Source organism: Lissotriton vulgaris, chromosome 12 (assembly GCF_964263255.1).
Source record: "Lissotriton vulgaris chromosome 12, aLisVul1.2, whole genome shotgun sequence".
Taxonomy (NCBI): domain Eukaryota; kingdom Metazoa; phylum Chordata; class Amphibia; order Caudata; family Salamandridae; genus Lissotriton; species Lissotriton vulgaris.
The window spans coordinates 233,607,621-233,634,053 of NC_141700.1; the positions used below are offsets into that span (position 1 = coordinate 233,607,621).

The 26,433-nt window shown below is 46.1% G+C and overlaps 1 protein-coding gene across 1 annotated transcript in view; it reads left to right on the forward strand.

The window, feature by feature from the left end:
* CDH16 (cadherin 16) overlaps positions 1-26,433 on the forward strand; it is a 777,195-nt gene that overhangs the window by 103,635 nt on the left and 647,127 nt on the right. Inside the window, exon 2 of the mRNA XM_086947729.1 lies at positions 12,419-12,476. Coding sequence (XP_086803855.1) covers positions 12,432-12,476 — 45 coding nt within the window. The 5' untranslated portion in view covers positions 12,419-12,431. The remainder of the gene's footprint in view (positions 1-12,418; positions 12,477-26,433) is intronic.

The window sequence follows — 26,433 nt, forward strand, 5'->3', positions numbered from 1 at the left end:
ACTGTCGATAAGAGAAGGGGCAATCACACAGCTGAGTGTTCCGCTGATTATTAGGATGTGTGCGCCTGATCGTATCACAAGGGGTGGGGAAGCCAGGATCAATAGTGGGTTCTTTGAAGAGGAGTGACTCCATACAATGAGGGGCAATAAACAGTATCTTCCGGCTTAGGCGATGGCCTCGGACATGTGTGGACAGTCTATCGCGGAGGGAGGGTTTACTAACAGAGGGGTTATTAATGAAAGGAAAGGAGGTATTGGTCAGGCGCGGCTGTGACTCCCAAGGACAGGGTCTTGCAGAAGAAGGAGGTTTATGACTTGTCCATGTGAGGGGGGAGAGCCAGGGTGCGCACAGGGACAGAGTCGCACAGAGAGCGAGGTCTTATGACCCGTACATGAGAGGACGGGGGCAGTCAGATACAGCTGGGGGGTTATGTCAGCTGAGGCGAAGGATGCTTCTTCAAGAGGAAATGGGGGGCTTTGCGTGGGTCAAGCAGGAGGGTTGCTTTTCGTAGCAGGGTCGCGCAGAGGGAGAGAGTTTCATGGTCTATGCATGTGAGAGGGGGGGGGTTCAAATACGCGCAGGAGGGAAGCCGGGGATTCCAATGAGCGGGCAAAAGGCCATGGTGCCTAAAAATGGCTATCAGGTACATGTGGGCACGGGCTTTTACTGGCGGAGTGGTGCGGTTAACGTACAGGGAAGGGAATGGGAAAAGGCAAATGAACGCCGCTTATGTACATCAATTTCGTTATTTTCCACATCTAAGGGATTTACTGATCCACATGGTCCTTAAACCAACAAAGAAGAAATTGGCACTGAAGCTGTAATATGAAAATAAATTTTTGTAATAACCTCACATGAGGGAGACTGCGTCATACAGTACCCTCGGATCACTGTAGGAGACAGTCTAAGGAGTACAGAGAACACAGGCCTTATATATGCATTTGTTACATAGTCCGCATAAAACTAAGGGGAGGTCCTGCCACAGACAAGCATAGTTATCGACTAATATGGGTATACAAAATTTGATTGCTGAACAAAGTGGGAGGGGAGACTAAACTGAACACATCAGTAAAAATAGCCTGACAGTTCTACACTAGGAGCAGGTGCATTCTACCAGCTAGGCCTTTCTGAGCATGTGCAAGGCTCTGGAAGAGAGAGAAAGCACATGGCGAGCACATGGCTAACTAAAGTGGCTGCCAAGAACAAAATGGCTTTTAGCTCATGCTAACAGCGATTCCTGCAATCTTTAACATTTTGACTGTGTTTTAATTCCACGGTGGTGAAATGGATGGCTTTGGTTAACAGTGCAAGTTTATTTCCTTTGAGGTAACCCATCATATTTCCAAGCCCTATTGCCAGAGCTCTTTTCATCCCATGCTTAGGGGGTCGTTTTTCCGTCACAGTAGGAGATTTCTGAAAGCGGTGAAGCATAATATTTGGCTCAAATTTCAGTAAGCAAGCAAAGTGTGTGAGCACAAATCCTCTAGTAGCGTTCATGGAAGGGTAGGAAGGCTATGAGAAAATGTTCCAAAAATTGGGTCAAATAATACATTTTAAAAGTGCAATTTTCACTCATCTGTGCTCCAAATCCCTTGAATTGCTAAGCAAATGAAGCATGATGCTCCCCAGAAGTTGACCCGTTTTTTTATAAATGTGCAGTGGGTGCCCTTCATGTCATTAATTGCCGCTATTGTGCAAGGGCCAAAATGTTGTCATAGGTGCCCCCCCTAATCCATAGATACCCCACTATGCTAAGAACCAGGAGTGAAATGTCAAATGATATCTCTAGCATGTCAGGGCCAGCATTGTGTTGTGGTCCCCCCACTCCAAAAAATGACTTCCAGTATGGCTGCACCAGCATTTTGACACAGGTATCCCTTACGAAAAGAGCTACCACTAGTGTGTCAATGCCAGCATTTTGCCAATGGTGGCTCTTATGCAAGGATTTAGCTCACATATGCCAGAAACCAGAATTTTTGCTATGGATGGCCCTATATGCTAAGAATTATGTTCAGAATCCCTTCACCATTATTTAACCAGAGGTGCCCCATATGCCAATAATTACCTCTAGTGTGCCAGAGCTAGCATTTTGCTATGGGTGCCCAGATAACCCAAAATCTACTTCAAGTAAGCAATGGACTTGCATTCCTCACTCACACTCCATCATTCATTCACAGTCACCCCCTTCACTTATTCTAACTAGGGGTGGGTGGTGAACTCTGCTCTGCCATGCCAGTGGAGTTCACAGACTTTTGCCACTCTGTACTCTACTTGGAGCACAGAGTTTGGTGAAACAACTCTGTCGCTGGAGTCTGCCAACCGTCAGTGGAGCCGAGTTTACTGGTGCGCACACTGCACACCCCTACTCAGCACTTGACCCCTCTCTGCGGCTGATGGATTCCTCTCTTCCAGAGACTCGACAGTGGATTACCGTCGACGGACACGCACAGACCGCCAGGTGGTCCACTAATGAAAAGTTAGTGCAGTCATTTTATTGATACGTCTGTTGCTGGGAGTGCGACACTATCAAGGCGTTATGGTGATTCTGCTTGTGATCTGAACCTCAACAGCTGAGGCGGTCAACTTCCAGAAAGACCAGAGACAGAAGCATCCTTGTGGAAAGCGTGTCGGTTTCATGCAAGCTATTTTCTGTCTAACACCATAAGGGCTGGGTAAAAGTCAGTCACCAACAATGTGGGCCTCAGTAGCAGCATCTGCAGCGATGGGAAACCGCTCTCTAAGCGCCATCCAGAATGTCAAATGTTTCAATCCGTGCACTAGCCCATGGAGTGTCACTGTTGCCAGTCATGGTAGCCGTATGTCACTCACTCAGTGCTCCAAATGGTGCTGCACAATAGTGGTCATTCGTTTGAAAAATAGTAAATACCTTGAATTTCCCCGCTCCATCCCAAAGCTTATGATTTCATTTAGCATGTGTTACACACCATTCTCAGCTTTTTACGTTCAAGAGTTCAAAGCTGATAATAACACGGGTATGGTGAAGTCGCAGATTTCAGCTATATGGCTTAGTACAGTTGGGACAAACTATAACTCCCAGAAACCTCTTAAGAAGTGCATACGGAGCATGGGGTGAAGCAGAGGAAGTCAGAGTTTAGTAGAGGCGGAATGGAGACAACAAAAAATGACAGAGTCTGCCCAGCACTTCCAGCTTGAAGGAAGTAGCCTACCTGTTAGGGTGTTGGACTTCAACTCTGGGGGACCGGGTTAGAGTCTCAGCAACGATGCTCAACAGTCTCTGATTCTGGGCAAATCACTTAATCTCCCTGTGCCTAACAAAAATAAACATGTCGTCATGTAACACAACTGGTGCTCATGTAAAGCACTCTGATACTTGATTTCGTGTCAAGTTCGCGCTATATAAAACTTCGAGAGAAAAAAAAAGGAAGCACCTCACAGCCCAAGTAATGGGCTGCAAAGTGCTGAAAGAAACCCGGCATGAGGCCCTGCAGGAACTCGCCCATGCGCACATCGATTCCATCAACCAGCCGCTAGGAGACGGACTGAGCCTTGCATTGCAAGTGAGATGGGACCGAGTGCACATGTGCCAAAATACCTTTTATATTAAAATAAGACCCATAACCGATATAAAAATGTACACATGCAAATTCTTTTGTAGTACTTTCCAAACTAAATAATGTTTTGTAACCTTGCAATACAACACTACCAGCTCCTGTAATTCCACAGTTTTTTGACAACTCAGTGAAATTCTGCAGAGTGAAACTTCGCGAGCTCTGGCCAGGCCTAATTCTAATACACTCAGACTTCCTCACTCACACTTACTCCTATTGATTCTCACTCTCACAAACACTCACACATGTACACCCGGTCTTTCACACTCACTTAATCTCACTCACTCCTCCTCTCTCAATCAAATACTTCTCTTCACTCATTCATATTCGATAGCATTCTCCCTCTCTCACACACACTCCATAACTCACTAGCACTACTTCTAACTCATATTTATACCCTCTTCCAGTTGTTCAATCACACTCACACACACGCACACACATGCGCACACACACACACACACACACACTCACACACACTGGTATGCACACACACAAACACTAATTCTGCTTGGTAGTCTTACCGTGTAATACTATCACTATTCCCCAAAGATGGTCTTTGGATTCATGCTAATAAATCCTTAGCTCAGTCCTGGTATTGTGGCAAAGATCATTCAGGCTTTACTAGAGGAACATTTGTTACGCTTTCTGAGTACCAACATGGATGATCAGTAATTGACACGACTAGTAAGAAATCTGACACCAAGTTATAAAAAATAAAGTGTATTTTTATCTTAATTTAGACACCAAAATGAATGGAATAGCATACATTTACCCAGAGTTATGTATTGTTGGAGCAATAGAAAATCAGTGCAAAATAATACAGTTAAATATAACATTGAGGACAATGAGCAAAACCACTAGTGACAATTGGTCACTTGCAGGTCGAATTGCGTTGAACTCTTGCAGGGTTAAGGTAATGCAGGTCCCAGGACCAAGCCACAACAGTCAGCTGACATTTCACCCATGGAGCCCGGGTGCAGAGTTGTCCAGGCTGTCCTTGATGCTGAACGGGAACTGCTTTCACACTGAGATGGTGCTGTGGAAGAAAAAGAGGCAAAAAGACAACAATAATGTGGTTGCTGACATCGGTCGAAGGTCGGATGGAATTCCCTCTTATTGCAGCTTCAAGTTAAAGGGTCAGTTGCCATACTGGCAACAAACAAGCCTTGGGAACGGTAAGCTGTATTGAAAGAAACTTTGATGTCCGTAAGGAAAGGGGAACGTGATAGCTGCCTGTAACTTTGTGGAATAAGGAAAAACAGTGGTCCATCAATGGGGAAGTGTGAACCTCTACTCCCTTGGAAAAAATTGGTTTAACCATCAATATATTGGTTCCATTTATAAACAAGACTGTTTTCAATTTGTTTAACAATAGAATAAATCAGTGCAATTACAGGTTGAAGCCAATATGTAGGTAAAAAGGTGATCCCAAAGAGAGCAATGTTGCAGTTCAAGTGGAATAAGAGAGTGTAAAGTGCACTGGTGCTATACAGTCGATATACACAAATATTGACTGATTCAGGATGTAAAGGTGGTACACACTCTGACACGGGGTGAAATGTACCAGAATCAACTCTAAACAGTGCACTATTATTAGGTCAATGTTTTAAACCTATGAATACAATTTAGACAGAGAATTTCCAGCCAGAGCACAGAGAAGCTGGGGCACCCAGTGGGAAACCTCTCAGATAGCCTCCCGGTTACATTCCACATCCCCCAGGGCACGAGGTTCATGTCAAGCGTGAGAAGGTATGTTGTTTGATACCAAACATGACATATTTCAACTGTACCATAAAGGAGCTGCCAAACTCGAAACTGCCCGGGTGGCAGCCCATGTTATCCTATGGACTGCTAACACTTGTAGTAGTTTCCGATGGGGAAGGCATCTATAGGGACATATAGGCTTGCACTTATATGTTCTCACCTTTAATAAACTGCACACTGCCTCCTGGGCTGTGGAGGCCTTCCCTAGGGGTGCCTGATATGTATTAAAGATAATGTATTGGCTGTGCTACACATGGTGACGTCATCATTCGAGTCTGAGGAGTTGGCACGGCTCCAGCAGTCTTCAATGGCAGGCCCACTGTCAGTAGTTTGCTTGGGTCACCCATGGTGGCACAAAACCATGCTGCAGCCCTGGGGATCCCTTTGCTACCTATGCCCTGGGTACCCCTGGTACCATATACAAGCGACTCATAAGGGGGTAATATCTTTGCCAGTTTGGGATTACCAAGTCAAACATAACAGTTTTGGGAGAGAGCATATGCACTGGGGTCTGGGCAGCAAACGCCAGTGCACTATCAGAGTAAGAACCATCAGCATTTGGAGCAAGAAGGTGGGGTGACCTCACAAAAAGGGCACTTTCCTACACTCACATTCACTCACATCCTCACTGTTCTCATTCAATTTCATTCACTCATAAACACATTTATAAAACTTACCTTGCTCTCCTGCTGGTGACTCTTCCAAGGTAGCAGCAGGGAAAGATTCTAGTTCTGGAAATAGGAAATTAGAAACTGGTTAATGGCCAAGATCGTGAGAGCATATTAACATTCATCTATTTGGGCATACACTTAAATTCTAAAAGAGATTAGCATGGTAAAATAGGAAGTGCTGCACTCATTTTAAGAAGGTCATCTAACACTTTATTAAACTTTAATCATAAAATTGGAAGTCAATCCTTGAGTTTACTATTCAAGGTATATAGCAGCAAGCCCGGCAGTGTATGGAGCAAACCTATGGGGCTCTGGCAAGTTTCTGTTAAAGTTGGAACCTTGTACACCACTGGTCGGTTTGTATATGGAAATGGATATTTCTGACATTATGGCACTAAGGCCTGTGTTGTATTCAGGGCCTGCCGGCACAGGTAAAAGTGGCGGGCAGGCAGAGGGCGAGGCAGGTTGGGAGAGGGGAAGTCATACAACAGAATAGGTATAATAATATAAATAAATAATGCCTAATCCGTCGTCTGTCGACTTCCCCGTAGCACCCTGCCCTGCTCCCCCTCGCTCACATGTGATTGCCCCAGCTGGTTGTATTGGCTAAGCATTACCAGGATCCACCACAGGGAAATACACCTAAAAGCCATAATAGAAGTATCTCTCCAGGGCAAAGTCTACAAAAATGTTTGGCCTGCCCATCTTTAAAAAGTCTCTTAAAGATAGATTTTCATCATTTATGACCAATCCTGTATTGGTTTGTCTAGATGCAGGCAAACAAGCCAAAGAGACATATTGGTTGCTTAAGTATGGGAGAAAGTTTGAGTTTTCAGGGATATCATTATTGACCACCAGTTTTTTTTTTAACTAAAAAAGTCAGTTGAATTGGAGTGTTTATCTTGATTGTATCAACTGGCAGGCATCTCGCACTTGTCTTGAATTTAGGTTGGATACCATTCCTAATGCAGTTATTTGTCAAAGCTTAAAAAAGCCCCTGCAAGCAATTCGTTCTGCAGTTGTGAACATACTGGACATGCAGAATACACTTTATGGTTTTATTTTTAAAGAGACTAGGGTTATACGTCACAGCTGGATATTTTCTTTATTTAAGTCATTCTGTATAACATCATGTACTAAGACACTGGCACTTTGCTACAGAGCAGACCATCCTACAATATTCATGTCTGTAGCAAGTTACATTTGGGAGGCATGGGCCATCTTGAAAAAACAGTAATGTGATTAAACCTTGGATCATCGACATGTCCTGACGATTAATGGTGCTTAGTGCACTACTAATGCCTCATTTTATCATCAATGTGTTTTAGAGTTATCATTGTTAGAGTGTTATGACTATGAGTATTCTATGAATGATTGTAACTTTTAACTACATTTCTTATTGTTATTGTTATTGTTATGGCTTATCCTGAAGACTATAAAATATCATAACATGTGATTTCATAACTTTAAGGGCGTAGCCGGACTGCAGAGCAGGGACAGGATTATGACAGTAAGACCTAGCTCAAGCCCTCTCCCAAATGCAAAAAGAACAGATGATGGACGGAATGCTTAATTAATCAAACATTCACCCCAGACACAGATCTGGGTTAAATCCATTTTTTTTTGCTCACCACACCTTTCCAGTTTAGACCCAACCATATGCTAATCCGTCTTGAACCTGCTCCCCATGGGAACAGTCTGGCCCAAACTGCCAGGCCAGGTCCTCCCTGGTCCAAAAACAAGCATCCTGGGACCGGTTTCGGGGTATCACCACTCATCAGCCAGGCTAGCTTTAATCTGGTGGCAAGCCCTCTCTCAGCTTCTGATGGGGCTGGAAGCACAGCCCTGTTAGATGTTGGGACAGGGTTTGAAATTCCACCCCTGCCACTCTGCCTGGATTCTCATTGGGCACGGGAATGCACTGATTAGTGCCTCTGCAGACAAACCAGTTTTAGCAAATATACAATGCTGCCTGAGGCATGTGCAGTATGTCAGGTGATTAATATAGTTGGTGCCCATGTGAGGGGACATGGCTGAAGTAGTCCCTCACACATGCATAATCCCAGTATTCATTCACAGAGTGCTGTGTTCTTAATTAGCACTTTGCAGGTGGTTCATGATGTAGCACCATCAGCCCTACTCCTCTCATCAGAAGCCAGGAGAGGACTTGAGATCTGACCTTCACACAGACAGTGTACATGAAAACATAAATGAAATACATTTCACTCTGAGCAGTTCTCTGGGCTATTCGGTGGTGACTCACAGGTAGCTGGGTACCAGCCTAACCTTACTCTTGATGAGGCAGCACTGCCCTTTTCACCGGAGGGTGCCATTACCCACTTTCTTAGTCACTAAAGGGCTGGCAGTTGGCTGGTTCATTCTAAAACCCTGGGGCATATTTACAAGCTCCTTTCGCCACCGGAGCATCACTTTTTTGCATCACTTTTTTTCACGCTAGAGGTCTAATACCATTTCCCATATTTACAAGGTGTGGCACTAAGCCACTTAACGTGGCTTAAGGCCACCTTGTAAATATGCCCCTTTCTGCCGCAGTCCTCTGCAGCAAAGGGGCGTGCAATGGGTGTTGCTGTGGCTGTTCCACCGCAGCACCCATTGCTTTTTAACGCTGCCCCAGATTTACAAGGCTGAGGCAGTGCCAAAAACAGCGCCATCCTAACGCCATGCATTACCAGGTGTTTAGAATGGCAATCTGAGGAGAAATTATTAATTTCTCCTCATTTGGTTTCGCCTTCCATTCTGCAACGTACATAGAAAGAGCAAATCACCATGAATAATTGTTTATGAGCAGGAAGGTGTCCCTTCCTGCACATAAACAATCGCCTGCAAGCACAGGCACCCTTGCAACATGGAAAAAGGGTGCCTTCGCTGTGGTAAACACAGTGTAGTGCCCTATTCTTTTGAATTTGCTGAATTTGCTGAATTTGCGCACAGCTCTGACCTCCAACATGTTTTTGTGACAATGCCCCCCTGCTCTAAGGGCCTGCATCACTAAGAAAGCAAGTTCCATTAAGCAAATAGATCACAAAAGCACAGACTTGCAATGAAGAGCTAGAGCAATGAGTCAGTCTCTGAGTTTGCTCACCCCTCCTTCCACATGTAACAAACCCAGACTCTACTAATTAGTTGGCGGCAAACGCCTATGCTTAGTAGGGACCACACCGCCTGCAACAGCAATCCTTCGGGTGAGTCGGTGGAGACTGTGTCCACATCTCCACTCTCCTAGCGCTCCCAAGAAGCAGAGGAATACAGTTCTCACAGTTTTACTCAAAGAACAATGCGCCCACTGATTTACACCACCGGTGGGACAATGCCACTGTCAAATTACAAGATCTCCTAGCAGGTCCTGTGGCTCATCATAGATCATCTGGGCCACACTCGAAGCAAACTTTTGATTCAGTATTTACCTCTCAAAGAATGATTCTTAGGAGGGCTGTGCGCCAGCATAAACTGATTGGAACTGTACAACTGCCAACAACTTAGCCTCACTGTGAAAGGCCTTCAAGAAACTCTCATGGGAGGCCAAGAGACTAAAGGATCAGAATGAATGGCTAAAAATATTTGCCTTGTTAAAGGGCAACAATCAGTCCCAGTTTTGGAGTTACATGAACAAGCTCCGTTCCACGAATAAGATGATAGGAAACGCAGTTCGTGAAGAAGATTGGGCCCTGCACGTGTCTCAGCTATACCGCAACGATGCCTCGGATCCCGTGGTGATTGCATTAAGTGACCGTGCTGATTCCATCCATACAGAAATTCACGAGCTGACCACTACCGCTGAGGTCTCCAAATATCTGCGAGCCATGAAGAACGACGGTGCCCCAGGGCCCAACGGCCTGCCTGCTGGGGTTTTTAAATGTGCCCTGGTAGAGTGGGCGGAATGTCTGACCCCCCTATATAACAACGTGTTTAAGTCATGTCAGCTACCTGACTCCTGGTTAGGCTCGATTCTGTGCCCCATATTTAAGAAAGGAGACCCCTCGTCACCGGCCAATTACCGACTCATTGCCCTACTAGATCTAGAGGCAAAGGCATACGCCCGGTGTCTTCTAAGGTCACTCGAAAAATGGGTCGCAGAAAGTAACATCATACCCTATTACCAAACAGGGTTTCGGGCATCGGCCTCCACAATAGACAATATCACAACCCTAGCCATTCTGAGTCAACAAGCAGCACAAAAAACCATCTCCTACTTTACTGCTGCTTTATAGACTACAGTGCGGCCTTTGATAAAGTATCTCGAAACATCTTATGGAGGAAACTGAACAAGTGGGGGATTCCGCAGAGCCTTCTAGGAGCACTCATTTCCCTGCATAAGAACACGTGGGTGCAAATTAAAACTGGCCCAAAGACTATCTCTTCAAAAATTGCTACAGAAGACGGGCTACAGCAAGGCTGCGTTCTTGCCCCTCTCTTGTTCAATCTTTATACAGCCAAAATTGGAACATTCTTGGAGAACAGTAATCTTCTTCCGCCAAAACTGGGCCCTGCAAAAAGGTCTTTGCACATATTACAATACGCTGATGACATTGTAATAATGGACCAAGCAAAATCGGGTCTCCAAAGAGCCTTAAGTATGCTCCACATATACAACACCGTCATCGCCCTTAAAATCAACCAGGAAAAGACCAAGGTACTGATATTTGGCAGATGCAAGAATAAGAAAAGCTTGAAGTGGAACATTGGGCCTACCAGGATTAAAACAACCCTAAAATATAACTACCTGGGAGTCTGGTTCAACGAGACGTCTAGACCAGCAACTCATCTAGCCTTGAAGAAGAGAGCAGGAACAATTACATACTCCCTGACACGATTGAACCTGTCCCTGAGCAGCCCCTCTGCTGCACCCATTTTGAAGGTGACCAAAGCCACTCTACTTCCTGCCCTAACCTACGGGCATCAGGCCTTCCCCGGTGCATGCTCTGTTAGTCTTGATCTCGCTCAAATTACCACCTTTAAAAAAATCTTCCATCTCCCAAGTTTCATCCAGCGGGCAAGACTACGTTTGGAGCTGGGCTTACAAAGACAATCAATCTACTGTGCGGCAGACACCCTGAAATATTTTATAAGGTCAGTAAAAGCCAGTGATAATACCTTAAAATCCCAGCTAAAAGAAACTCTTTCTAGTCCTGGTAACCCCTGGAACACTCAGATTGAAAAGGCCATAATAGTGCTAGAGATTGACAACTTATCTCTCCTTTCAGACACCATTCCATACTCAGTCTGGAAAAAACTTATCAATAAGCAGGTCAAACTAATCTCCCATCGGATGGCCCCCTCAGGCTGTAAAAGCATCTACCATTTTGCTTCCCTTGAACAATTCTTACCTTCCTGGGAAATCGCAACCTTATCTCCAGGAAAACTTAAATGCAGCAGCACGGAAGAACATAATGTTTATGCGACTCTTAGGCCTGCGTTCGACGGCCTTTAACAGATGGGCTCCAACAAGCGAGGGGGGGGGGCTTGCAGATTGTGTAATTACCACTCCGAATCATGGCTGCATCTCCTGTGCTGTTGCCCCGCCCTGGCTGCCCCCAGAAGGTCTCTCTTAAAACCTTTGTCTTTAAAATGGGGCATCAGAACATGCTGGGAGGCATCGGCCCTGTGATTTACGTCTACAGACATTCAAGTACTTGCAAGGTCTGGAAAATATGTGAGACTTTTGGACAATCTTTTTTTACCTCCTTTGATTCCTGTGTTTCCATCCCCTCCCCCTCAAAAACTCATCACAGACTTTTTCTGTCTCCCGGTTTAGAATCTTATGTCATAATTTATTTTTTATTTTAGGTCTAGCAAAGTAATATGTTTACCTTGACCTTGGCAAATATAAGACTTTTTCCTTTACAATTGTAATGGTCATTAAGCCTGGAGAGTTGTCTTTTAGCTTTGTTTCTTTTAATATGATAAACGTGTAAATGCTGACTTTTATAGCAATGGTTTTAAGTAACTGTGCTAAAGTAATAAAAACAAACTATATAACTTGAACCTAAACTATACTCAAAGAGTGTGTGTATTAAACTTTCCACAGGTTGGGCGGGGGGAGCTACCAGTCACCCTCATCAGCCAATCAATAAGAGCAAAAGTGGCTAACATGAGTTTTGAATCAAGTAGAACAGCAGGAAAATCATACCCCAAACATCGGTCACAAATTTAGGAGGCGTGATTACGTGGAAAGTATTTAAACATATATTTACCGTGTGTTATCGAATATTTTTTATAGATATGCTACAAAATGAATTCAATGAAAATAAATGAATGTTAACATATGATATTTTGCTTTGAAAGCCATTAACATATTGTGGCTCTCCTTCACAGGCAAATGATACATCTTAGCATTGTCCTAAATCCTCTGATCCCCTTGTTGTTTGCCACAGGGTATTAAACAGCATGAATCCTGCCTGGAAACTGACCGCCTGGAATCTCATTTTTCAAGTAAGCAACCTATTTTAATAAATTCACAGCATGTTACATGAAGTTAGATGGAGACCCCAGGGAGTGCATGATGGAGAAAAATGGATCAGGTGTTGAACTCACGCCATGATTGGAATAGGACAAAATGATTGCTGGATCTTGATTGCTTTCTTGAAGGAACAACCTTTTGCTAGGAAATCTAACCTCTCAACCTCCAGGCCATGAGGTGAAGATTTATCAAAACCAGTATTGATATGGTCAGCAAGCTAAGCTGGGAACTGCACACTGGGAGAAGTGAGAATGGACTTAATGATAGTTTCATAAGAGAAAACCATGACCTAAAATGGAGCTAATCAGATAACTTTCATTGTCTTGTTCCTACTTGCTGCAGGCACCCCTCAGAGTACAGGAATGGGAGGGAAGGCATAAATGAGCCTCCTAACTATGCCAAAAAAAGATAGCATCCATGCCTCCAAACCAGATCTGAAGTCAGGCAGTCCTGTCAATCAACAGCTGAGAAATCTGCCCAAAGAGGCATGAGTGGACTAAGGCAAAACAAGAGAGTTGTCAAGCATTCTTTCTTAGTGTAATATGCGCTGGGTTGTCAGTGGCTGTAGGAAAGCAGAATATTATGTGGTATGGCTGGGTGTTCTTACTATGTAATATTACTACAATACCCCAAAGATGGTCCTTGGAATCACACTAATAAAACCTTAGCTCAGTCCTGGTAGAGTGGTAAAGACAGACCTGCCTACTTGAAAATAAAATTGGCAGTTTTAGAAGGGGATGTGGCCTTGGAGGGGGCGTGGCTGTATGCTTAACTACCTTTGAGGCCAGTCTGTCCCCATGCGTTGCCCCCATAGACCTCCTTCCCCCCTTTCGACAATACACAAAGGTTGCTGGGGGCGGCAGGCGATGTCCTGGGGTGTTTTCACATCTCCTAATGGACATTGGCTGTTTACTGCCTCCAAAGAGGAGCTGGAAATCTGCACTCTTCAGTCTTCACAGCTCCTCTTGCTTGCCACAAAGTGATTTTGACTCCTCAACAGGTGATCGTGTGAAAAGAGTCTAAATCGTGTGACACAGTCACACCGTCTGAGTTGGCAAGTCAGAAAAGAGCATCCAGGCTTTACTAGAGGAACACCAGTCGTCCTATGGGTGTACACAGCCTGCATAGCTAATTTCTGCCTTGCCCAGGTGCAAGCACACCTAGGGCAAGGGGACAGCTGTTTCCTCCTCAGGGGGACAGCCCAGATGCATCTCAGAGGCAGTTTGGTCTTTGAAGCTTACCTCCTTACTGACCCAATGTACTAGCCATCTGGGGATGAGGGAAGTGTGACCTCCTTCCTGCCTAGCCTTTGTCTCTGACTCCTGGGGGTGATCACACTGCCTGACAGGTGACGAGAACCCTGTCTTGGCTGCAGCAGATGCAGGAAAGTGTGGGCTGGTCAGTCAGAACACAGTAAAGCCAGGGGCAACAGGGGTAACCTCTTAGGTGCCCTCTGGGTGCATGCCATGTCACCCAGGGCATGAGAATCTTGTCAGGGGTGAGACGGTATGTTGTTTGATACCATGACTTATTTTAGTGGTACCATAATGGAGCTAGCAATCTCGAGGGTGCCCGGTTGGCAGCCCATGGTATCCTATGGATCTCTAACTCATACACCACTATAGGGACATATAGGCTTGCACTTACATTTATGTACTTTAAATATAAGACACCCTGCCTCCTGGGCTAAGGAGGCCTTCCTTACGGGTGTCTTAAATACATTAAAGGCAGTGCATGTGACTGTGCCACACATGGTAAGGGCAAAGTCGAGTTTGAGCAGTTTGCACTGCTCCTGCAGTCTGCAATGTCAGGTCTGATGTCAGTAGGTTGCATGAGTCGCCCAGGGTGGCACAAACTCATGCTGCTGCCCTGAGGACCCCTTTACAACCAATACCCTGGGTACCCCTGGTACCCTATACTAGGGACTTATAAGGGAGTAAAGCTTTGCCAATTTGGGATTGCCAAGTAAAATATAACAGTTTTAGGAGAGAGCACAGGCACCAGGGTCTGCACAGCAGACTAAAGTGCACCATCAGAGCCATAACCGTCAGCATTTGGAGCACAACGTGGGGGGTGGCCATACAAGAAGGGGCACTTTCCTACAGTGATACAGCATAAAATGATAGGGTCATCCTGAAGAAGGACATGAGGGAACCCTGATCCTTGCATGTTTCCTAAATTTTCATTACCCATCGGCGGAATGGGGCCCCCTGAAGAGTTGGGGGCCCAATAAAGTGTTGGGGGCCCCCATGTGCCACAGTGACTGCTGGGGCCTGTGTTACACCCCTGTGTGTCCTCAGAAATGGGTTATTAGGCTTGGCTATTGTTAGATGATGTGCAATAACCTAGTTAGAGAGTAACAGATAGCCCCTTCCCCCGAGAGTGAACATGACTCTTGGAAACCTCACCTTTTGTCTGTTCTAATATTGCACTTACGTGAAAAAGAGGATCAAAAATCTGAATAGCCTACAAGATGACTATTAGCTCCCTCTAACTAAGCAAGTGGATTATTCCACAATCCTTGTGTCACCTGATCCTCAAACATTGCTTTCCATGCCCTGAGGCTGGCATCAGTCCTGAATAACAGAGGAGCTGAACATGATAGCAGAACCTCTAATCTAGTGAGTTAGGCCGGCTCAGCTACCTGCTACCTCTCTTCAGACCACCAGTGAGACAAGTATCATGATCACATTTATTTTGAAAGTGGGAGACTACGAGCAAGTGTGAGACATACAGGGGCTTCATTTAAAATCAGACTAATGGGACGAAGCAGGTTAAGACTGCAATAAATCCAGACTGCAGCGTGTTGTTAAATCATTGGGTAGGTTTTGGATTGTGGAATGTCACTAACAATGTATGAGACCCGGGTAATTGTAATTTTGAAGGGTCGGTTGCCCAGATGCCTGGTCAATTGGTGAGTGGTTCTGGTACAAATAAAGGAATGCTCAACTTTCAGAGTCCGATTGGCCTTTTACGAGGGACTAATAGACTCAGCACATGCTGATCCCTGACTATCGCTTGCTGCTGCTCAAAAAGTGCAGTATAAGCTTCTGTAGCACAGAAGCTGCCTGCCATAGCCAGGATACCAATCGGAAGTGCATGCAAAGGTTGCCTTCCTGAAGAACAGGCTCAGAGCTGGCACAAGGGGTTACTTTGCTTCACTGATCAGAAATAAGCGCTTTCACATGATGGCTCAAAGCAGCAGGCATTTGACTGTACCTTGAGGAAAGGAGCATCAATCATCTCTAGCTCTGAATTTGGAGATAACTCACGAAGGATTCCACGTCTCCTTAAAAAAAAAATTTGGAGCAGAAGATAGACTGCAAGGATAATCAGTTAGCTGGTAGTACACCAGGGCCACAGTAATTGAGGGGAACCAGCAATTCATCTCAAAGATAGGTTTATGAACATATGCATTCTTTAGAGCAAATGACGCCAAAAGTTCCATCTGGATGCAGGTGAAGATGGCATATAGGTAGAGTCAGCATCTTTCATGGCCAGGAAGAATATATAAATGTTCTCATTTAAAGACTGCCACTGCATGAAACCCCACCTATTAACTTTTGCACAAGGAGCAGATATGAAAACATCCCCATATCATGATCCGTAAGGGGAGCAACTGATATTGTTATCTCCAGTATGGATATATAGACATGCTATGAAAGGAGATTCCTCTTGATCTGGCATCTTAGAAAGGGAGTCTAGATAAAGGAATCCCTCTGAGATATAGCACATAAGTCTAAGCAGTAGTCCTTGTTGCTCAGCTTGAGATACCACTCCTCAGAAATGGAAGTAGCTGAAGGACAAAGGGCAGACATTGAATTATGATATTGGTTGAAGGGCAAAAGGCAGGCTCAACCCTAATGGCAGTTCATGGGCAAGCTGTGCATATTTATAGATTTGGTACTGGTGGAGGAGGAGGGGAGCTACAGTTGACATGTACATTATAGACAGCCATCGGATCCTGGTCCAGCCACTTTCAGGAAAAAGAAAATGGGTTGCCTAGGTAGGCCGGTGTATGTGTGAAAGCAAACTAGCCAAGTGAACTTGAACTCTGGCACACAACTGAGAGAAAGGGTACAAAGTACCCTAGTTCTATGCAGCTTTCACCTAACTTGAGAAGACATAATAATTTTTCTGCAGTTATCACCTCTTCTGAGAAGCTTCCATTTCCTATGATATGTTCCAGTTGTATGGTCAGGCAGCAACCCCTGATCCAGATGTGTCTGTAATAGAACAAAGTCCCTTGAAGGTCAAGTTGAGAAGAAATGTGACTTGTTGCTCCATATCTCGCGAATTAGTCATCCCTGCCCTGGAACAGAGAAAAAAGATGCTAAAAGTGGTTGAGCAGTAATTAGGTGCTGAAAGCAAAATACAAATTAGTTAGTAAAGAGCAAGCCAAGATTGAAAATAATCTCTTTATTTCACTTTCCACCTTGGTGGCCATATTTATTGAAGCTGCAGCTTCTCCACACCATTCTTTTAATACAGCATTCCTGACTGTGCAGGGAAGTGGCAATGTCCCTGGATCTCCTTAAGTGTGGAAGAAAACCCCAGCTTCAGGCTAATGTGTTGTGATACTTCCTCCAATTGAGAGCATTGGTAGCGATTTCCTTTGATTTCAGGCTTTACTCCCTCCCTCAGGTCCTCATCTTCTTCCATGTATGCTCTCCTCTGTGATGGTAGTGCTGCTGTTCTGTTGTCACAGCCTGATTATTCATTATTGATAATGCATGCTGCAATATGATCATTGGCTTAGGCAATATGCTCATTTGTGGCCCAATTAGCAACTACTGCACAAAAGATGGCTGCAACTCGTGCACCTACCAATTTCAGTTAACATGAGCTGCTCCCTATATTGCACAACAATTACCCTGAAAAAATAAATAATCAGCTCAAGCATCTAGCATTACCCTTTATTTTGATGTAGCAATTCACCATCAGTAGTGGTCTTGTTTCCTTCTACTTTCCCCCACCAGAACTATGCGGCTTCTTTACAAGCCCTTCCACCACTGGTACATCACTTTTTCTCTCATTAAAAGTGAGTTACCAGCGGCGCAAGGCACTTGCAAAGAAGACCCTATGTTTTTTTATAAAGAAGGAACATGGAAGGTCCAATTTATTCAGATATTTTTTTCTTCAAAACTCCCTTCCCATAAAAATGATTAGTCTTCTGTGAGTTTTGGAGACTAAAAAGTTTTTTTTTCCGCATTGTGAAATATTTGTTTTGATTTATTACCCACCAATTTATATTTTAGTCCTCAAGGGAGTCAGCCATGACACATAAGGATGTTGCTACATTTAACCATCTGCAGCCTTAAAGATGATAACAAAGGACTGTTTTTAAGTAGGTCTTCTGCTACACTTGCGTGTGTTTTTAAACACCACTGTCACCTAGATTGACTCACACTTATCCAATCTGAATTATTTTGCTTGAATTTTCTGAGCTCTTTTGTGCACTATGGGCTCATTTTAGGCATTAGTTTACCCACCATTCCATGAGGTCGTTTACAGATCACCTCAGCAGGACCCTTAGGATAGGCAGGTCTGACATAGATGGGTCTTGGAAACAGGAACATGTTCTATCTACGGATCTGTCAGTTCCATTGTCTAAAGCCTTTAGAAAGGATTCCCCTATGGTCTTTGTAAGTGTCAAGGTCAAACACCTCAGGTTTTTCTAAAAGATCTGTTTAAAATGAAGAAGTGTAAGTTCATCAATATAGAATCAAGGATAATAGAGTTGTCTTATTAAATCATAATCAGCAGAGGTCCACCTTGATGTTGGATTCTTTCTTAGGGGCCTCTATCCTTTCAGTGGTGCATTGACAGATACCTTGCTTACTTAACTAAGCAAATTAGACACTGAATTGCTGCCTGCAAATTCAGTTTGGATTCCTTCACAAGACCTGAGCCAACAAGTGTGTGTGAGAGGAGGCAAATGACATGGTATTTGGTAGCTACTTGTGCAAGCACTAGTTGACCAACAGAAGAAGTCCACCTGGTTGATTGTGTTGTGACTTCATTCAGTATGATATGCAGTACCATTCTTCGGGTTACATCGAGCATACCCATGCTAGCCACTAACGCTGTCCAGGCCTTCGCATTGAGTAAAAATGCACTAAGGTGGGCTTTTAGAATAACAGAGTGTTGGACAGACAAGATAATAATCTTTTTTAATATGTCTTCAACAGTGGAGCAACACAGGCCCCCGCGGTGCGGCGTGGGGCCTGAGCTGCAGGGGGCCCCCTCAGCACAGTACTCTGGACATAGAGCTGCTGATTAAATCCGTTGCGGGGGCCCCTCCATGTCCCTTGCACGGGGGCCCCCTCAAGTTTTATTACCCCATTGGTCTTCAATTATATGTTGCAGAGGTCATTGTAGTGTCTTGCGACATTTAATGAAGGAACCCTTTTGGCTCCTAATGGCTTCTATGGAGCTGTGATGTAGGTGTCAGCTCGTAACGCAATGAAAGATTGTTTTTTGGGATGTTGAGTTCGTACTTTCATGCAGCAGAATAAGGATGTGTAATACTAACTTCCGTGTGTGGCATAGGCATTGGCAGGTACCCAAGCTGGGGTAGACGCTACAAATGGTGGTGAGATAGGGGATAAGTAACCTGAAGAATGACTATGCTCTCCCAGAGAGTTTGCCGTGGTCCAAGAAAGCTGCTTGGACATGCCACATACCGCTGTTGAAAATCAGAATCATTGCTTATTGCATGTGGAGTCAAAGTGCAAAAGTGCTGGCTAACAAAACAAGGAAGAAAGAAAGGAGACCAAGAAGAGTAGGAAGGAAAACACAGAAGGCATGCCTACTCCATCTATGCCCTCAGAATTTGGAACAATATGCACATCGACATAAAAACTACCCAGACCCTTCTATAAATTAGAAATAAGCTGAAGAAATATCTCTTCAAGTGTCAGTGACCTCTTAAGTGCTTGATTGCTTTTTAACTAGATTTGTACTATACAAGTACCCCTACATATCTTGATGCATAAATACATCTATACATATACGTATAGGGTCTGATTCACAAAGGTAAATTACACTTTTGTGTTAGTTTACTAATGAAATTAATTTTTTCATTGATATAGACATCTTCAGAGAACCACAATATGTTAAAATAATATATAATATATATATATACGTTTTTCAGTTCCATACTACCACAATATAGAAATACATTAAATACAGAAGAGATTATTATTCCTAGTTTAAACATCTCTAAAACAACGGAAATTCATCTGGTGGGGCTCTTATTAGCTCAATCAAATCCATAGTTTTAGATAGGGGAGAGCTGACCTGACGCCGAAGCTGTTCCTGGGCCGCCCTCTATCCCTCACGCTAGAGGGATACCGCCAAAACCACTACTTCTCGCCGCACCCGCTTCGCGGGTGCCGCAGCGCGGTAAGAGGCGAGGGGCTTGACGCGCTGGTGGAGTTGCTGCTATCCAGGACTTGGGTGGAGTGGAAGAACTTTTGGCGAGTTTGCGAAGGGTGGTGAGAGGCAGGGACTTGTTAGACCAGGAGTCCCTGCACAGCCACGGTGAACTTGGCCGCGCCCCCTCGAAGCCACGCCCCCCACCCAGCTGAGTCTTAAAAGTGAGTGAAGCAAGGTCTACGGTGGGAGAGCTGACTTGACGCCGACGCTGTTCCTGGGCTGCCCTCTATCCCTCACGCTAGAGGGATACCACCAAAACCGCTACTTCTCGCCGCACCCGCTTCGCGGGTGCCGCAGCGCGGTAAGAGGCGAGGGGCTTGACGCGCTGGTGGAGTTGCTGCTATCCAGGACTTGGGTGGAGTGGAGGAACTTTTGCCGAGTTTGCGAAGGGTGGTGAGAGGCAGGGGCTCGTTAGACCAGAAGTCCCTGCACAGCCACAGTGATCTTGGCCGCACCCCCTCGAAGCCACGCCCCCTGCCCGCAACGCTACCTATTTTAATAACACGGTCGGCGCATAGCGGAATGCGAGCGGAACGCCGAGCGAAGCCTGGGCAAAGGGCGGGCAGTCTGTGGCAGTCAGGGGCTGTCTGAGGCTGGGCTGGGCCACCCCTCTAACATCGGTATCTCACTTCAGTGTGGGTGGTCCTTCTAACAGCCGTGAGAGTACCTGCTCCTCCTGTATATTTTGAGTTAATGTCTACACGCTCAGGGAAGAGCTTGAGGGGAGGGGGCGATGTGTGTCCAAGTGATGTTATAGGCACCATGGATACATTTATTACACGGGTAGCAGTTGTTATTGAGAAGGAGATAGCTATGACGGAGCGGCGACTTTCGCAGGAGCTCCATCCGTCTAAGAGATCATCCTTGGGTTCCATAGCTCTGGCTGAGTCACCCATAATCAATTCTGCCCCCCCTTTATCCCCTCCTCACATGTCCCACTTGCCTGATGAACCGCGGCTTGCCTCACTGAGGGCTAGTATCGACAGATTGGAGAGCCTGGCTGCATCATCTATTCCCCCTCCTGAGGTTGACGGTATTGAGGCACTCCCACCTATTGTTTCCCCTGCTGCTAAAACCGGCCCTGTGTCTACCCCTCTTACAGCTGTAAATTTTAAGCCCCTGGGCAAACCGCTATTGGTCTCTAAGATCCCGGCACTTACAAAAAGGAAAAGGAAAAGGATTGCTAGCCCGTGTAAAGGAAGTTCCTTGAAACTGTTCAAGAAAGCACGGAAGCAGGGTTTCAAGGGCTTAGGTTCCAAATGTACAACAACTTCCTCCTCTTTTACTAAGGGGATGGGTTCCACCTCAGAAAATGTAAGTGCACCTCCCTTTCCTGCCCATCAGCCTTTGTCTACTTGTGCCCCGGCTACCATTGTCCAAATTGAGGAGCTGTTGAAAACATTGCTGTCTCCGATTGTCTATAGAGTAACAGGGTTGGGAGATAAGCTAGACAGGTTTGAACAATCAACCCTAGATAGCTTCTTCTCGCTGAAATCACTCATCAAACTGCACTCTAAGTTAAGGGAGGAGGGGCAGGGAGGGTCCTCTGAAAATAGTAAATCTATGGTGTCGCAGCAGGCTTTACCTGTTGCATCCCCTGTGGCTAGTGTGGTAACCCCCCAGCCGACCTACAGTGCACCCGTAGTGCCGCTGGAGGTTCGCTCGGGGAGCGCTGGTCGAAAAGCGCAAGCTCTTCCCAGTGTCCCAATGCCCCCTAAAGCGCCGGGTTTGAAGCCGGGTCGGGCTGAGCTGCCTGGCGGGAGTGGTTCTGTTAAATCAAAGGGAATCCCAAAGGGGACGGGCAAGGGTAAAGCTACTTCTCAGGTCTGTCCAGTCAAAACTTTGTCTACTAACTCTGCCCCTATACACCCACAAACACAACCATCAAACGTGGCCCATAAAGTCGTAGCTGTCAAAGCTGCGCCAAAATCTCGCCCAGTGAATTTGCCCCCAGATTGCCACCCGTATGTTGCGGTCCTTATAAATGTTCCCACATTGAAGGCTGGTCAAAATGAATCCCCTCAAGCTTTATTAAACAAAACAATGCACTGGCTTAAACTCGACTCTGGCGGTGTTCCAGCTGTGACGGATCCAGTTCTCAGGATTTTCAGCTGAAACATCGCGGGAATCGACAGGAAGTTGGAGTTGCCTGACTGGAACGCCCTTGTGGAGGGATATTGCATCTGCATATTTCAGGAGACATGGGCTATGGAGCCATGCCATAAGGTGGGCTATTCGTCCCATTCTGTTCCAGCGGTTATGTCTCTGGCAGGGAGGGGGCGCCCTTCGGGTGGCCTCCTTATTTGGGTTGCAGTCTCTCTGGATTGCAGGGTGGAGGAACACCCCACAAACTCTCCTGATATCCTCAACATTATGTTAAGTGATTCTCTGGGTTGCCTGCTTTTAGACATTTTTAATGTCTATGCTAGAGGCACTAGGGGAGGAGTGCATTCGCCCACCATTGCACTCTTGGAAGATCTCCTAAGGCAACGGCCGAGGAAATCTTGCACTTTGGTGGCAGACGATCTAAATTGCACGTTCGAGCCCCTAGGCCTTGATGACATGTTAGGCATAGAAGAGGAGGATGCGAGGAAGGGGATTCCGGCCCTGGCTCTGCCCCCCATTAAAAAGTGGTCGCAAGTGGCGTTGCAGATCAACGCACTCAATTTGGAATTCGATCTGAGGGTGGTAAATGGGAGGTCCAAATCTGATCTGAAGGGCGCACCCACATACAATAGGCCCAACCATACGTCGAGAATAGATTATATTCTTCTCGACGTATGCTTATGGAGCACCCTTAGCGACATGGAGATTATCCAGAGTATTGAGAGCAATCATAATCTTCTCTCTCTTGTCTTGTCTCCGGAGTGGCTAAGGGGTAATGATGGGTCTCAACAATCATTGTTGGTATCCAACCCCCAGACGACCAGTGTATCCAACTGTGGGAGGCGGTTAAAATGGCCTAAAATCACCCTGTCTAGTGAGAAATTAACTGCCTTAGGGGCCCTGCTGGCTGCAGCCCAGAGCAATTTGGGCTCATTGCTTAGTGTACCTAAGGAGGCCACGCAGGTCTTTTGTGGCTTAATTGGGGAACTGAGCAAGTTTTTCATCTCGCCTAGCGGTGCCTCGGGTATGACTTACAGGAATAAATCCTGGACTAGACAGGGATGGTATACGACCAAATGCAGGACCTTGAAAAAGGCCTTGATAGGGGCTGTTAAATCTAAATCCCCAGTAGCAGTTAGGGTAGCTAGGAAGGACTATTTTCTTACCATAAAGGCAGCAAAAAGGGAGTGGGAGGAGAAGTTTTGGGAAGATCTTTTGGCTGCAAGCAAGGAAAAGGATGCAAGGGGCTTCTGGAGTTTGATCAGAAATAGGAATAGGCCAGGTGCTGGGCAAGGGCAGTCTTTATTTGGCCTTTATTGACCTGAAGACTGCCTTTGACCTAGTACCTAGGGAGGAGCTCTGGAGGGTTTTGCAGGGGCTGGGGTTGCCCCCATACATCCTGTCGCTTCTGATTAAACTTCATTCAAACAATTTTGCACAGGTGCGGTGGGGCAAGAATGGGGAGAAAACCAACAGGATTCCAGTGTGTAGGGGTGTCCGCCAGGGATGTGTGCTGGCTCCCACACTATTCTCATTGTATGTGAATGGTGTGGTTGAGCACCTGCTTAAGGAACCAGCAGATGCTCCGTCTCTGGCGGGCTCCCGGATCCCCACCCTGTTCTTTGCAGACGATACCCTGCTTATTGCAAAGACACCACAGGGTCTCCAAAAGCTCCTCACCCGCTTCCAGGAGTTCTGTTCCCTTAGGGGCCTGACAATCAACGTAGATAAGACCAAATTCCTGACTATGAATCCTCCCAAAAAGCTAGGGCCCCCTCCGGTTCTAAATACTGTTCCCCTGGAGAGGGTCCGTGAGTATGACTATTTGGGGATTCGCCTCAGCAATTCTATGAGTTGGACCCCTCATATCCAAAAGATGTTGCTTAGCCACAAGAGGGTGACTGGTGCCCTACTCAGGGAACACCGCTCATCCCCCAAACATTGTATCTCCCCGGCTATAGATATATACAAAGCCAGAGGGGTCGCTGCTGCACTGTATGGGGCGGAGTTGTGGGGCTCCACAAACCTGGAGGTATTGGCCAAGTCAGCAAGCAAATTCTTGAAAGAACTCTTGGTGCTTCCATTGAGTACTCCGACATTACCAGTGCTTCTTGACTAGGGTTGTAAACCAATTGCGGACCAGGCGCGGTTACGGCCTCTGCTTTTGTGGGCCCGCTTGTGGAGGGTCCCGGAACTAGCCTCCTATGCAGCAGGTCTGTCTGAGGTAATTGCAATGGAGGGATGGCATCGAATCAAATGGCTACGGGATGTTAAGAGCCTGTTGGTGGGGATCTATGACAGAATTTCGACAGACAGAATTTCGACCTACACAAATATCGGCGTAATTATATCGATAGCAAAAATATCGACGCCCTATGTACAACATGGATTTACAAAAGGGGGTGGTGATGAACAGAGTGTCTGAATTGAGCAGACCACTCTTACCCAGTCCAAAGATCAGGGCTTGATCCATCACCGTTATTTATCTCACTGCCCCATCCCAGCTCAGAACCTGGCTATATGCAAATCAGTCTGTCCCTGGCCCAGTGCATCATGGGAACAGGGCAGACTAAACTACATTGCCAATTCTTTACCAGAAAGGAGACAAGCTACCGGGGACCGGTTTCTGGCATTTCGGCCTCTTCGGCCCGGCTTGCTTGAATCCTGATGGAGCAGTGAGAAAGGGACTCATGTCTGAGTATACCCTGCCACACCTATAGTGGCCAAAATCGATTTACAAAAGGGGGTGGTGATGAACAGAGTGTCTGAATTGAGCAGACCACTCTTACCCAGTCCAAAGATCAGGGCTTGATCCATCACCGTTATTTATCTCACTGCCCCATCCCAGCTCAGAACCTGGCTATATGCAAATCAGTCTGTCCCTGGCCCAGTGCATCATGGGAACAGGGCAGACTAAACTACATTGCCAATTCTTTACCAGAAAGGAGACAAGCTACCGGGGACCGGTTTCTGGCATTTCAGCCTCTTCGGCCCGGCTTGCTTGAATCCTGATGGAGCAGTGAGAAAGGGACTCATGTCTGAGTATACCCTGCCACACCTATAGTGGCCAAAATCGATTTACAAAAGGGGGTGGTGATGAACAGAGTGTCTGAATTGAGCAGACCACTCTTACCCAGTCCAAAGATCAGGGCTTGATCCATCACCGTTATTTATCTCACTGCCCCATCCCAGCTCAGAACCTGGCTATATGCAAATCAGTCTGTCCCTGGCCCAGTGCATCATGGGAACAGGGCAGACTAAACTACATTGCCAATTCTTTACCAGAAAGGAGACAAGCTACCGGGGACCGGTTTCTGGCATTTCAGCCTCTTCGGCCCGGCTTGCTTGAATCCTGATGGAGCAGTGAGAAAGGGACTCATGTCTGAGTATACCCTGCCACACCTATAGTGGCCAAAATCGATTTACAAAAGGGGGTGGTGATGAACAGAGTGTCTGAATTGAGCAGACCACTCTTACCCAGTCCAAAGATCAGGGCTTGATCCATCACCGTTATTTATCTCACTGCCCCATCCCAGCTCAGAACCTGGCTATATGCAAATCAGTCTGTCCCTGGCCCAGTGCATCATGGGAACAGGGCAGACTAAACTACATTGCCAATTCTTTACCAGAAAGGAGACAAGCTACCGGGGACCGGTTTCTGGCATTTCAGCCTCTTCGGCCCGGCTTGCTTGAATCCTGATGGAGCAGTGAGAAAGGGACTCATGTCTGAGTATACCCTGCCACACCTATAGTGGCCAAAATCGATTTACAAAAGGGGGTGGTGATGAACAGAGTGTCTGAATTGAGCAGACCACTCTTACCCAGTCCAAAGATCAGGGCTTGATCCATCACCGTTATTTATCTCACTGCCCCATCCCAGCTCAGAACCTGGCTATATGCAAATCAGTCTGTCCCTGGCCCAGTGCATCATGGGAACAGGGCAGACTAAACTACATTGCCAATTCTTTACCAGAAAGGAGACAAGCTACCGGGGACCGGTTTCTGGCATTTCAGCCTCTTCGGCCCGGCTTGCTTGAATCCTGATGGAGCAGTGAGAAAGGGACTCATGTCTGAGTATACCCTGCCACACCTATAGTGGCCAAAATCGATTTACAAAAGGGGGTGGTGATGAACAGAGTGTCTGAATTGAGCAGACCACTCTTACCCAGTCCAAAGATCAGGGCTTGATCCATCACCGTTATTTATCTCACTGCCCCATCCCAGCTCAGAACCTGGCTATATGCAAATCAGTCTGTCCCTGGCCCAGTGCATCATGGGAACAGGGCAGACTAAACTACATTGCCAATTCTTTACCAGAAAGGAGACAAGCTACCGGGGACCGGTTTCTGGCATTTCAGCCTCTTCGGCCCGGCTTGCTTGAAT